Source organism: Dysidea avara, chromosome 5 (assembly GCF_963678975.1).
Source record: "Dysidea avara chromosome 5, odDysAvar1.4, whole genome shotgun sequence".
NCBI classification, from domain to species: domain Eukaryota; kingdom Metazoa; phylum Porifera; class Demospongiae; order Dictyoceratida; family Dysideidae; genus Dysidea; species Dysidea avara.
This window is the reverse complement of record NC_089276.1, coordinates 29,794,054-29,809,529: the sequence shown is the minus strand read 5'-3', so window position 1 is coordinate 29,809,529 and position 15,476 is coordinate 29,794,054. Positions and strand designations below refer to the sequence as shown.

The 15,476-nt window shown below is 37.7% G+C and overlaps 1 protein-coding gene across 2 annotated transcripts in view; it reads left to right on the top strand.

The window, feature by feature from the left end:
• LOC136255457 (uncharacterized) overlaps positions 1 to 15,476 on the top strand; it is a 40,261-nt gene that overhangs the window by 17,391 nt on the left and 7,394 nt on the right. The window contains exons 5-10 of one of the 2 annotated variants that reach the window (XM_066048228.1): positions 4,947 to 5,063; positions 5,122 to 5,215; positions 8,831 to 9,022; positions 10,986 to 11,084; positions 13,178 to 13,306; positions 14,153 to 14,295. In XM_066048228.1, the coding sequence (XP_065904300.1) occupies positions 4,947 to 5,063; positions 5,122 to 5,215; positions 8,831 to 9,022; positions 10,986 to 11,084; positions 13,178 to 13,306; positions 14,153 to 14,295 (774 nt within the window). Of the gene's footprint in view, positions 1 to 4,946; positions 5,064 to 5,121; positions 5,216 to 8,830; positions 9,023 to 10,985; positions 11,085 to 13,177; positions 13,307 to 14,152; positions 14,342 to 15,476 lie in introns of both variants that reach the window. The other variant, XM_066048229.1, reaches the window with a different exon arrangement.

The window sequence follows — 15,476 nt, the reverse complement described above, 5'->3', positions numbered from 1 at the left end:
CACCTCCCACAAGCTATTGATTGTGGTGGTAGTTTGGTAAATGTACGGGGTCTCGGCTGCCTTGTAGGATAAAAGTTCCAACTCTATTTTTACGGCCAATCATGAATGGGCCCTTTTCTTGGTTATAAGGCAACAGGTACTTGGATAAGATGGGAATTCGGTGTCAGGAGTCATTTCCGTTTTCCTCCGAATTTCCCATACTCAAGCCTCTACGTAGCCTATTATATCTCTGGCAGTCATCCTAGGGGAGACCCCAATACTATCACATTCCTTCTATCAGGAATGGAGGTGCTGCGTTGCAGCCAGAGCTGGTGGTGCTGGTGCTCTGTTTGAATTGGTGCAGGATGAGTTGCACGTCTACATTTGACAACAGAGCGCCAGAATGTAGTTGCAACCATCTGGCTGAGATGGGGTCAACAGTTGCCGTCAAAGTGGCAGTGTGTTGATGCACCCATGTAAAGGGGACAGCAAATGCTAGACGGAGTAGCAGTGTGCTGGTATGTCCCCCTCGGGGCGAGGTACTGGCACTTGCTTTGTGAAAATGCCAGCAGGCGCTCGCGAACCGGATGGCGGTGATATCACCACAGTTGAATGGTGGTAATGCCACTAAGGTCAGTTGTACTTGATGTGGGCTGATACAGCCATATGTCTATCTGTATTGGTTAAAAAAAAAAGTAAAGTGACAAACAATTACAATGGGTTATGTTTCCAGCTGGTATGTGTGAACCGCGCATACACCAATTAAGTCAGGACCATAAACAGTATAGCAGGTCCATATATGATATATCATGGCCGTATAGAATTTGATTGGTCGGTATACAAATGTCAGGTAAGACTACTGGTCTTTTATTGGGAGATGTGCTCCAGGTGTGTACCCGTTAAATACACTACTGAAAATGCGGTGTACCACTGAGACTTGCTGTGTTTTGGTTGACACGGTTGTTGTACACCAATGCAATGTACCATTAGTTGTGCAGCGAGGCCAAGCCAGAGAAGTGGAGGGAAGGGGTGCATGGGTAACACTCTCACGCAGCTGTTCACTGGTCGCGTGGTACTGACTACGCATGCGCGTTTACTCTAATTGATGCCCTATTCTCTTTTTAATGCTACCTAACTCCTGCCAGGGCAGAGGTCTGGCGTTTCGTTCCCCCATTAACTACGTTTAAAGGTATTTTTTAAACTATATTTAACCTACCATCACAGCCATTTCTTGGCCGCCACCTTGGATTTCACATCTTTTTTCACCATAGCCTTTTTGAGGGCCGCACACTTTTTTACAGCTTGGCTGTTTTGGATTAGATTTCAATTCTTTTTGTATTTGCATACCCCAAAGCCGGCCTATGGCCGGCTTTGGGACTTTTTAAACCTATCTTTTTTTCTTTACCACAGGAAGAAGAAAAGATGAAGTAGGTGTACTTTAAATATTTTATCAGTAAATGTACAAATTATATATATAATACATGTACATATATTGATTACAGAAATCTCCATGGTGGTTTCTTTGTAACTGAACACTCTACAAGGTGATTTCTTCTAGATGCTCTCTCTACAGGGTGAATTGCTTGTAGCTGAACGATCTACAAGGTAACTTCTTCTAGCTGATCTCTCTACAGGGTGATTTGTTTGAAGCTGAATTCTGTACAGGCTATTTGTTTGCAGCTGAGCTCTTTACAGAATGGTTTCTTTGTAGCTGAACTCTCTACAAGGTAACTTCTTCTAACTGATCTTTCTACAGGGCAATTTGTTTGTGGCAGAATTTTATACAGGGTGATTTCTTTGCAGCTGAACTCTCTACATGGTGGTTTCTTTGTAGCCGAACTCTCTACAAGGTAACTTCTTCTAGCTGATCTCTCTACACGGTGATTTGTTCGTAGCTGACTTCTCTACAGGTGATTTGTTTGCAGCTGAGCTCTTTAAAAAATGGTTTCTTTGTAGCTGAACTCTCTACAAGGTAACTTCTTCTAACTGATCTTTCTACAGGGTGATTTGTTTGTAGCTGAACTATCTACAAGGTGATTTCTTCTAGCTAACCTCTCTACAGGGTGATTTGTTTGTAGCTGAATTCTGTACAGGTGATTTGTTTGAAGCTGAGCTCTTTACAGAATGGTTTCTTTGTAGCTGAACTCTCTACAAGGTAACTTTTCTAGCTGATGTCTCTACAAGGTCACTAGTTTGTAGCTGAACTCTCTACATGGTGGTTTCTTTGTAACTGAACTTTCTACAAGGTGACTTCTTCTAGCTGATCTTTCTACAGGGTGATTTGTTTGTAGCTGAACTCTCTACAAGGTAACTTCTTCTAGCTGATCTCTCTACAGGGTGATTTGTTTGAAGCTGAATTCTGTACAGGCTATTTGTTTGCAGCTGAGCTCTTTACAGAATGGTTTCTTTGTAGCTGAACTCTCTACAAGGTAACTTCTTCTAACTGATCTTTCTACAGGGCAATTTGTTTGTGGCAGAATTTTATACAGGGTGATTCTTTGCAGCTGAACTCTCTACATGGTGGTTTCTTTGTAGCCGAACTCTCTACAAGGTAACTTCTTCTAGCTGATCTCTCTACACGGTGATTTGTTCGTAGCTGACTTCTCTACAGGTGATTTGTTTGCAGCTGAGCTCTTTAAAAAATGGTTTCTTTGTAGCTGAACTCTCTACAAGGTAACTTCTTCTAACTGATCTTTCTACAGGGTGATTTGTTTGTAGCTGAACTATCTACAAGGTGATTTCTTCTAGCTAACCTCTCTACAGGGTGATTTGTTTGTAGCTGAATTCTGTACAGGTGATTTGTTTGAAGCTGAGCTCTTTACAGAATGGTTTCTTTGTAGCTGAACTCTCTACAAGGTAACTTTTCTAGCTGATGTCTCTACAAGGTCACTAGTTTGTAGCTGAACTCTCTACATGGTGGTTTCTTTGTAACTGAACTTTCTACAAGGTGACTTCTTCTAGCTGATCTTTCTACAGGGTGATTTGTTTGTAGCTGAACTCTCTACAAGGTAACTTCTTCTAGCTGATCTCTCTACAGGGAGATTTGTTTGTAGCTGAACTCAGTACAGGTGATTTGTTTGAAGCTGAACTCTCTAAATGATGGTTCTTTGTAGCTGAACTCTCTACAAGTTAACTTCTTCTAGATGATCTCTCTACAGGGTGATTTGTTTGTAGCTGAACTATCTACAAGATAACTTCTTCTAACTGATCTCTCTACATGGTGATTTGTGTGTAGCTGAATTCTGTATAGGTGATTTGTTTGCAGCTGAGCTCTTTAAATAATGGTTTCTTTGTAGCTGAACTCTCTACAAGATAACTTGTTCTAGCTGATGTCTTTACAGTGTCACTAGTTTGTAGCTGAATTCTCTACATGGTGGTTTCTTTGTAACTGAACTCTCTACAAGGTAACTTTTTCTAGCTGATCTTTCTACAGGGTGATTTGTTTGTAGCTGAATTCTGTGCAGGTGATTTGTTTGCAGCTGAGCTCTTTAAAGAATGGTTTCTTTGTAACTGAACTCTCTACAAGGTAACTTCTTCTAGCTGATGTCTCTACAAGGTCACTAGTTTGTAGCTGAGCTCTCTACATGGTGGTTTCTTTGTAACTGAACTCTCTACAAGGTGACTTCTTCTAGCTGATCTTTCTACAGGGTGATTTGTTTGAAGCTGAACTCTCTACAAGGTAACTTCTTCTAGCTGATCTCTCTACAGGGAGATTTGTTTGTAGCTGAACTCTCTACATGATGGTTTCTTTGTAGCTGAACTCTCTACAAGGTAACTTCTTCTAGCTAATCTCTATACAGGGAGATTTGTTTGTAGCTGAACTCTCTACATGGTGGTTTCTTTGTAGCTGAACTCTCTGCAAGGTAACTTCTTTTATTGATCTCTCTTATAGGGCGATTTGTTTCTAGCTGAACTCTCTACATGGTGGTTTCTTTGTAGCTGAACTCTACTAGGTGATTTCTTCTAGCTGAACTATTTCTTTCCATAGTTGCATGAACTCCCTACAAGGTAACTTTCTCTCTACAGGGTGACTTGTGTGTAGCTGATCTCTATACAGGTTTCTTGTTTCTAGCTGATCTCTTGAATTCTCTTCAGGGTGACTGCTCTATTAGGATGACTGCTCTATTAGTGTATCTCGATCTCGCACTTGCTGCGCCAAGTTGGATTTCGTGTTATAACTCCGTGGCTTTAAGTCTGATTCTTCTACACCATTGATGAGCCTTTCTAAGATGATTACTCCATCTGTACAACGATTTTCAAAGCATTACCCCAAGCGGTTTATCTGATAGGCGTGGCAAGCAGTCGTTTTTTTTATTAGCTAATCTCGATTGCATAATTGTTACACACTGTTGGTTTTTTCGTTGTATCTTCCTGTTTTTTAGCTTGATTTCTTTCAAACCACAAAAGGTTTGAGGTTCAATAGTTAACCTATTCACCCACCGATTTTCAGCTTCTTCCCATACTCGGTTTACCCTGTAGGCGTGACAACATATTGGCGTTATTTTCGTGAATAATCCCTCATAACTCTTTGCCTGTTTATCGTATTCCAGCCAAAGTTGGTACCAAGATGCGCCTTTTACCCCCCTTCTGTGTGCCAAATTTCAAGGCAATTGGATGTGGCGTTCGCGTTTTATAGCAGTTTTTGTAAGTGTGCGACAAGAAGAAAAAGAAAAAAACCGAAGAAACTGAGCCAATTTTTGAAGTCGCATATCTCGGGAACGCGTGAAGCGATTGCGCTCAAATTTGGAATGTGGAGTGCTGAAGTTAGAGGGCATGTCCACAGCAAAACTCGTCTTGTTTCATCAAGGAAACACAGAGCTACGCAGGTGCGAAAATTGCGTTTTCTTCCTGTCAATATACTCACGGGTGTTACGCGTTGGCTTCTTGGGCCGCACGACACACTACCGTGTGTCTTGATATAAGACTATACAATGTACACTGCAAATATAACCTGTAATGGTTTTTAGGTATGTTGGCTGTTTGTCTCGTACTAAAGCAGAAAGTATGGTTAAACACCTTTATGATGGTGTGTTTTTGGTGAGGGAAGTCAGTCAAAAGAAAGGATGCTATTCAATCTGTTTAAGGTACAGTATATTACTGTGAAGTTTCAGCATTGTACATTATGTATAAATGTACATGTAGGCTGAAGAGAACACCATATCATGTTCCAATCTCTTTTGATCCAATGACAAGGCATTTTTATTTAAGCAAAGAAAAAATGTTTTCTACTATTTATGTAAGTTTGTTGTACTTGATGACGTAGAGTATATAATATTGTAGTGGCATAGCCAAGCCTTCAGGGATGGGCGGGCTCACTCTCACATTTCACCCCAACAACTAATTACACTGTAGCATAAAATATGAGTACATCCTTTAATAATGGGCTCTGCATGCAGTTGGTTTTAAAACTGTTTCAAAAGTGCATAATATTATAAATGTATGTAGCTAACTAATGATACTTTACGCTGCTGTTTTTGAAGCTTATTTTACTAGTGTAATGCTACTGCATGAATGATATATTGGTAGAAGCTAGAAACTTATCACATTTCCTTTTCTTGTTCTCTTTTAACTCATCTGTACTTGCACACAACTCCTTATACTCCATCCTGACTCTTGAGATAATCGTATGGCTACTATTGTTTCAGCTCCAACAGACTTGAAACCAGAGAATTTATGGTAAAATAGGCTGGATTTCCTCCTTTCTCATGTTCCTCTCTTCCCTGCCCAAAATGTGATCACATCATGCAGTACATTAAAATAGAAAGAACTGAAACTACTTGGATCACGTGATGCAATTATTGAGCTTTTTCTCATATTCCAACTACTGATTTACAACAAGAATATCGTGCTGCCAATGTATGGACTACTTGTCTCTTGTTCATAACAGCAATAGTAAGTGGGCGCCACTGTCCTAGGGAAATTTGGGTGAGCGCGTGCCCACCCAGGCCCACCCTTGGCTATGCCACTGCTGTTGTGTTACAATACAGCAATTAAAATGTATTATATAGTATAGGATGTTTTCTTCTTCAAACTTTTGATCGGTATACAGTACGTAACTGATACAAAGCATTGTAAAGTTTGAATTGTCACTTTTGATGTTATGTTAGTTTAGCCAGTACAGCTATGAGAGGTGGTTTTTATATTGGTTCAAAATATGTGTGGGTGTAATGAGTTTCTAAACACATTGCAAATACTTTCCTAATTGGCTTAATTGGTGTTTTTAATGACTGCTGAAAACCACATGCATTGCTATCCTTACCAGATATAACGAATCCTTTTGAAACATTTCTGATTTATATAGGTGTGAATATTTAAAACAAATTTTGGGGCTTTATCTAAGAATAATATGTGCAAGAAAATAGGATTAAGAAATTTATAAACAATTGAGAATACGCTTTTGTACATACGTTCATTTATGGTTAACCAATCAGTCTCTTTGTTTATGGAATTTTGTGGTTTCTATTAACGACATTGTTCTAAAGTGTGTTGTTTCTATTATGAGTTATACATTACAACTAATACCTATAGCAGCATTTATACAGGTTGGCTTTGGGGTATTTAAAATACAAAGCAGTCAAACTGTATAAAAGCTTGGGTGAAAAAAGTTGTGAAATCAAACGTGGCAGCCATGAAATGACTGCAATGATGTAAATTTTAATAATGCGCAAAGCCGTTGTTAAAATTTATTATTGTTAACATCATTGCAATCATTCCATGGCCACTACCTTTGATTTCACAAATTTTTTCACTCAAGGCCACACCCTTTTTATACAGCTTGGCTGTTTTTGCATAGTAGGTATAATCAAACTTAAACATACTGTACTTTCAAAGAAATCTGAAATGCTATTGACTATACGTAGTCGCGACCAAATTCTTTTAGTGAAAACTAACTGTTCGACGCTTTAGACAAGTGTAAATCAATAACAGATAAAGCTGTGGGGTTACTCATTTGTTGCTAGATTGTCATTTCAGCCTGGCAGATTCCATTTGGAACACCACAACACATACAGTACACTCATCATGGACTTATCTAGATCATTATTTTTCGATTGCGGTGTGAAGGCATTGATTCATGCTAGCAAGTAAATGGCTTTTTGTTTTCTATCAAAAAACAAATGGAAACCATCTGTAATTTTTGTACTGTGCCTCTAACAATTCAAGTAAGCTGATTGGTAGGCTATACACTGTATTGTTCTTTGTGTGTTGGTCTGTGTAACTGACAGAACACAGCAAAATACTATCCGCCCATTTATTTGTGTTTGTAACCATCTCAGCAAAAAAAATTCTAGTGCATTTATCTATGCTGATGATACCAAATGTCTGAAACATCGAAGTGGTCTGAATACAACTGAAATGAACCTCCTTCAAAAAGATCTGGATAACCTCTTCCAATGGGGCATAACATCTGATTTATATTACCATTTCAGCAAATTTGCACACTTACAATTCTGGCTAAAGAGCTACATGACTGCTGCCTCCTATTTTATTGATAACAAGCCGATTGCTACTGTTGATAGCACTAGAGATCTAGGGATAATAATAACACAGAACTTAACATGGGAGAACCACTACAAATTAATATCAGGCAAGGCCTACAAAATTCTTGGATTAATTCGTAGAAGTTTTCCAGGTAATGGACCAGTTGAGACTAGAAAAAGATTGTATATCTCCCTTGTTCGTTCACAAATCTTATATTGTTCACAAGTCTGGAGACTTTATCTAATTAAAAATATCAATATGTTAGAAAGAATACAGAGGCGAGCTACAAAATGGATTTTGAATGACTACCAAAACATCATATAGGTCACGCCTGGTCACTCTACATCTATTACCACTAATGAACGTATATGAAATGAATGATATTATGCTCTTCATCAAGTCCTACAAGCAACAGTCATCACATTTCAACATTACTGAATATGTCTAGTTTAGTATCTCTAATACACGATTTGGTGCATCTGAAAAAATGGTTCATCATAGATGTTCCTCCAACACTGCTCAAAACTTTTACTTTTATCGTTTACCACGTCTCTGGAACTCATTACCAAAAATAGACCTATCTCTGTCCACAAACATTATTAAACACAAACTGTACAACTACATGTGGGATCATTTCATGCGGCAATTCAATGATACAAACATTCATACCTTCCATTACCTCTGTCCCTGCTGCCACTGTTCAACAGCGTCACCATCACCAATATATGCAGTACTGCTATAAGTAATTATTTACTGTAATTAATTGTAGTAGAGTCACTGGCAGCACTTGTCAGTGGCTTTCAGTACCTTTTTTGTGTGTGTACTGAAAAACAATAACAATAATAATAAAACCTTGCGTAGTTTGCACAATTTCCCAATTTCTTCTTATTGTCTTAGTATCGTCTACAGTGACCAAAGAATGGGCTGCCAGTATTTCAGCCCGTTATAGTGAGTAGTTTTGGAATTATAGCACTAGACAGTAGGAAAGGAAAAGAAATTGATTTCATAATTGGATTGATCTGCAGAGTTAGTATTGGCGTAAAATGATCAACATGAATTGGCCAATCAGCTAAGGTATAGTTTTAGCATTGCAGTCACTTGCGCATACAAGTATAAAGGTGATTTGAATGAAGTAATGATACCAACTTTGCTTATGTGTACTGCATCGTAAACAAATACATGTGATATGCACACCATTGGGGCTATAGACAAGGAGGATCATTACTTCAAGTACAAATTTAATCCAAGCTTTAAAGATGCTGGTGGATTACATGATATATGCAAATTTGCACTTCAAGCAATGATCCTCCTTGAGAATGATCCCTACTACATGTAGCTTGTATAATACTGTAGTATGTTATATACTTTTTAGGAATTAGTTGGGCATTATCAAAACCATTCTTTGATATCTGCCATTCCTGAAGTCAATACTACACTGAAACATTCCTACTATGAGATTGCTTCTCCACCTAGAAGTAAAATTGCATTTCCCTGGCCAATTTCACCCGAAACACCTCCTCCTGATGTTGAGGCTATAGGTGAATCACCTATTAAAATTCATAAAGTAAGTATACTTGCATATGTGTAATATGTATGTAAGTTTGTACAGAACTGTGCATGAACATATGTAATCAATTTGGGAAAACTGTTGATGTTTGCACATGAGTACTTTTAAATGCATCCTAAAAGAATCGGTTAAAAATGCAAGCTCCACAAAATAAATCATGCAACTTTTATCACCACACAAGCCAGTGAATTCACACTCTGATCAACTGATCCTGGGTCCCATTGTGTTTGCCTGTCCATGGGGAGTTAGAAATATCCATTTCATCTCCACACAAATTGGTTTCAAAGTTGCTATTGGGCAAGTGCTACACTTTTAGTGGATTTACACATTCATAATGAATGCAATGAGCCAAGTTTCAACTCTGTACACAGTTGTATCAGTGAGTTATGATTGTTTATTTAAGAGCCTTTTAATAGTTTCTGTACAAATTGATTAATTTGCTTGCTGGCTTTCCAGTACTATATCTTGTGCACTACTAAACTTACAAGGCTAATTTACGGGGCTGAAACTTTGCCAGTCCATTCTTTGCCTCTATAAATATCAGAGAAGCAAATATGTGTTTATACGTATATGTCAACAGTTACCAAAATGCGGTCACATACAGTACCACTCAAATGTAATGTCATCTTGCGAGTGTGCAAGGGATTAAAAAGTTGCTAACTAAAGGATGTGGCACCTGTTTCGCTGGTGAGTATCCATCTCAAATGAAACCGGATGAATACTTGTGAACAAAACGGGTGCCACACCCTTTAATTAGGAAGTTTTTTAATCGTTCACACCTTCGCAAGATGACATTGCATTTGAGCAGTACTGTATTTATACTGCCAGTGTGCATTATATACTGATAGTATGTATATGTACATATATTACATGTTTATATAATTTGAGTTTTTATGTAGGGACCCTACAATTATGCCTTTTATTTGCCTCTTATGCTTTTGAGCAGTGCTCAAAAATTTTGTCTATTATGTTCAAGATTATGCTCAACATTTTATGCATCAGTTCCTGTTTTACTAATAAATGTGCACTTTATGGGTAAATAATAAGTGGCTGAAGTAGAGACTATAAATCTTTACTTGCATTTCAGGAAAAGATCAACATATTCTTATAGAACTGGTTGTTTTATTAGAATTACTGACTGTTCTATTAGAGTATATTGATTTTTTCCATGATTTGTATCTTGACAAGCAAGGATATTATACTCTAGCTACTATTATGCTAGCATTATGCCCAATGCTTTCAGATATCAACATTGTGCCAACATGATTGGTGGGTCCCTACAAAATGGTTTGTGAGTAAACACACATCTCTCTGATATAACTGGTCGTCGTGGAGGGCATGTGAAATAAATACATGTGTAATTACCACTTTCACACTTCAGATCATAAGAGCTGCCCCGGCTACATTTGAATGTAGCTCAGGCTACAATTGGGCAGCAATTACACAGACATTATGGGCCAGAATCAATTGTGGGGATCAATTAACATGTGATTAGTATGCAAAACAGAAAAACATGAAGATGGAAAGTGTTTTTCTAGCCTTGCTATCCTATGAGTTGAAACATGTTGGGCAAAGGTGAGAACTAGTGCTACAGCAAGCATTTCCACATGTTTTTGAATACAGACCACACCTACATTACTGATAAGAATAAATGCAAAATATAACCGCTCTACAAGCAAGCTTACTCTTCTATGCCTTTAGTAAACTCCGTAATTATACCATAAATGATTCAACAGCACTGATTAAAACATTAAACCCATAATCAAATCTTTCAGGCATGTATATATAATATATCCAGTGGTTGCATTCATATTGGCTTGGGTGATTTATCACCTGGTACGGGCTATTAGCCTGCTACAGATCTGCCTGATGCGTATGCCCATATTACAACTATTACATATCAGTGTTCAGATGTATTTGTGGAGTATGTACAAGTCTATTATATGTTGCATGTATACAGGGTAGTAAGAAATCAAGCAAATGGTTCGATTTTAAGCGAAGTAGCAAGCAAGAGATCAGAGCCAGTAATGAGGTTGGATCATCGTACCCAAAAGTGGATGTAAGTACTCTGGGTAAAGTAATGGATGTATTTTTACAAGTTGTTTATTTATGTTATAGTAAAAGCATCACCACTCTTGTGTATGGATAATACAGCATGAGGTTGTGTGCTGAGAGACTAATACAGCACAAAGCGAAGCTGAGTGCTCTATTAGCATCAAGACACCCTCCAAGTGCTGTATTTTTTTGTAACCGCAAGCATAGGTGGTGCTTTAAGTGTTATATTGTGGTTGTTTTGTTCGGAATGTTCATCTCAAGTGCCCAAACCATTTCAATTTTTTCAGTGATCAAATCTATCAGTGAGTGATCATATATAATCTATATCTATTCATAGAACTAACTGGTAGGATTACTGTAGTTTAGCTAGTTTTAGTGATTTAAAATGTCACACATGTGATCATTTGTACTGTCTGAGTGGGATTGTTTTCGTGACATCCCTTATATAGCTATGCTGGATAACTCCCTTATATAGCTATGCTGGATAACTCCTTTATATAGCTATGCTGGATAACTCCCTTATATAGCTATGCTGGATAACTCCCTTATATAGCTATGCTGGATAACTACACTGTGTATGCCCAATTATCCGTGTTACTGTACTGTATGACTCATAAAATACAGTTATGTAGCTAATTGGTACTTACAGTACTTGTGGGCCCTTTCATCCTCCTGTTCAAAGTACAACATACATATGCAGTGCTATGAGATAATTAACTATAAAGTAATGATGTAAAAACTTGTAATAGGGGTACTTGATGATTTAAAAACCTGAGGTGATGTCATTAATTACCAAGGCACAGCTGAGGTAATTACTAACATCACTGATGGCTTTTAAATTCTGTGAATGCTATCCCACTAGAGACCTGTGAGAAGGCTTAAAGCTTACGAATACAAAGAGTCAGAAATATGTAGTGAAAAATGTAGAAAAAATCTGGGGTCCAGTGGTGACTTAATCCCCAGCAACGTGCAGTCTAGCAGGAGCTTATAAGCACCTGAAGGCACAAAGTTGCACCTTCGGCGCTTATAAGCTCCTGAGTCTAGGAAAGGAGCCACAACGGCTTGGATTTGAGATCTTCTCTGCATTCAACCTGTACTTAAACACTGACTTCTCACCAGTATTTTGTGAATCCTATCACATTAGAGAAAGCTTAAAGCCTGTGAATACTGGTAGTCAGAAACATATAACTAAAATGTGAAGTATAACTAAAATGTGAATCCTCAAAGGTACCATGTTAGGAGTGTCTAAGTGTTTTAGACAATGGCATATGGTGTTGTAGACACTGAGGGTGTTTCAGTGAGCAAAACATTCTAGGTCATGGTAAGCCATGCATGGAGCATTAGCCAACACTGGCTTACAAAATTTGTGGTAATGGCAGCAAATCTGAACAGCCAGTGGCCTAGGTCTACAGAGCAATGTATATGATTGCAAAAGCCACAAACAATCAATGGCTTGTTTCAAGTACAGTATTAATCAACTACAAAACCATGATGGTTTAATCCCCTCAAGTACAATCAATATAGCTAGCTTGTAACGATTTCATGACTGAGTTTTGTGAATTGAAAATAATGATTAGTTTTCATGCCTACTAGGCAAACCGCTTAGAGGAATGAGTTTAAAATTGGCATGTAGATGGATTAACCATCATAGAAATGTCGTTCAGTAGTATAGAAGAATTGGATTAAAAACCATGCACTGAGTTATAAACTGCATATGTGTAGCAAGTGCTTGATTTAGATACTCTAGTCACCTTATTAGGAAATCCAGCTGCATTGATAAGTTACTCTATTAGAATGTTCTGTTATGTAATAAAAATCATTCTTTAGAGAGTTTGGCTACAAAATAACTCATCCTGTGGAGAGTTTAGCTATGTAACAAGTCCTACATGTAGAGAGTTCAGCTACAAACAATACACCCTGTAGAATACTCTCTGAACAGGTGCATTGGAGTGTATTACTCACGTTCATACACCCATTAGACCACTTTCAGGGTAGAACACCCACTTTCTCATTTAGTATATACCCATGATCATGTTACTTATTATAACAGTATTCTTATAGATTACATCATGTTGTTACTGTACATCACTGTCATAGCATCCTGCACCAGTTCCTGAAGCCAGTGCAATACAAAACAATCATTGTTTGGAACCTTGTGATGAGTATGTGGAAAATGAGTTTTATGCTGCTGACAATGATGATGGTAAACATGGAGTTGTTAAGGAGGTAAATAGTTGCATCTATTGAAATATTAACTAAGGGTTTCAAGATGTGTGTGCCTATTGTTAATAATATCCGTTACTTGCAGTCATTGCTGAACGAATACAACACTACAAGAGATAGATGGTGAACCATTATATGAAATCTGCCATTTGGTTGTCTGCTACTCTTAAGAATCTCCTCCCCTCAAATTTTTTTGATATGAATGCATATACAGTACATATATGATCAATGAGAATATTGTAAACAAAATTAGTTAATTGGCAACAGAGATTGTATAGCTTTTTAGCATCTATGTAGGTATGGACTCTGTCCGTTGCTCTTTAGGAATAGTCTCCTGTATTCTTTTCCCTGGCTACAACTGCTTTTCTGACTGCAGTGTTGTTTACTATAAATTCACTTGCTTTAACAGTAGTAGAAGTAGTCATGTTCTGAACTTTTACATGTGGAAATGGTGAAACTACTAATGCCACATGATATGAAATTTTGACAGAAGGAAAATTAGATGGATCCACATTCATCAACTTTAACAAAATTAAATGTTGACAAATTAACTGATTTGTCAAATTCATCACTTTTCTTTTGTCAAAATGTCCTGTCATACAGTAGTACAGCCAGAAAACCAGCACTTTTTAAAATGATGCACAAATAGCTTTCATAAAAGGTAAATCCATAATAGTGTGATCTGTGGAATAAAAGTTTTTTTCTTATATACCTATAAAAGTACTGTAGCTTCATACTAGTGTAAAGCCAATGACAGGGTGTATTCTGATATATCTACATTATACAGAACAGATAAAATGTATCATATATGCATGTGTGATTGAATAATTTGTTGTTTTCTATGTAAAGGTTATTGAGCCTCCAATACAGATGAAACCATGGTATTTTGGTGACATTTCACGTGACAGTGCTGTTATGCTACTGGCAAGAGATGGGGACTACTTGGTGAGGTATTCAAATCGAGCCAAGGGATATGTGCTGACATTTCAATGGTAAGGAAATATTATACATAGCCAAATTGAGAAGCTAATTACCAAAGTATGAAATTACACAAAGAGAACATGTTAATGAAATGTATATATGTATGTATGTAATACCGTATAAGCAGAAATTTTAGCATGGAATTAAATTTGGCGATTTGGCGATTTGGCGAATGGTTACAAAATCGCCAAATTTAAATTCCGCCGTTTGTGTTTAATAATAGGCAGTGGTTACTGAACTGAAAGTCAGTTCAATAAGCCAGACTCACTATTGAACTGACAGTAAAACTTAGACAAAAAGGGTCACTAAACGAGGAAGAAAAAACAACAACACAAAACTCAAACCTGGGCTCAAACCCAGGACCATTGGAATTGCAGGCAGTGGACTTACCACTGTGCTACCACTGCTAGCTACCCACTAACCCTACTTTTCTACCTTATAAATGCTACTCATGTAGTAGTCTCACTATATACACTATAATACAGTAAGAAGCTGAACCTGAGCCTAACCCTAACACTAATGCTACTTTTTGCATCCCCTATAGTTGAATGCTCTGGGAAACTACTAGACATGTCCCCTAAAGCTGAATGCTCAGGGAAACTACTAGATGCGAAAATAATAATGAGAAATTCAGTTTTAAATACATGAAATATTTATTGAAATAATGAAGAAATACGTGTTGAAATACTTAAATATTGGGAATCTCGTACACAATTTAGAAGTTGGCTACCCCTCAGGTGTAGCTGAAGTGTCTGGTATTCATTGTTGAGTGGTGCAGCACTATAATAGTCTTGGTTAGCTTAATTTATTACCGAACAAGCGTGTGGTAGATTACCAGGCTCAGCCCAGTGGTTGTACTGCTTCCCATTCATTCAGACGAGTGCAGTGTTGTGTGTTCATTCGTTCCAGAACGATTTACCTCCTTGTCAGTCCTTGACATTCTTAGCCTTGCATTGTGACTTCCTGTGTTGGTCTGGTGTATGGTTTTGTTGGAAGTCTTTGAACTAATTAGTGGTTAGACTGTGTGGCCGAAAGGAGGTACTTAGCCATGCTACAATTATTTGTAAACCAGTTTACAACTGATTTGTAACACTGGCGGCAGCCTTTGATCTGCCCACGCACCATACTACAAGTATGTATGTATGTATGTATGTACGTACATATGTACGTATGCATGTATGTATGTGTGTAT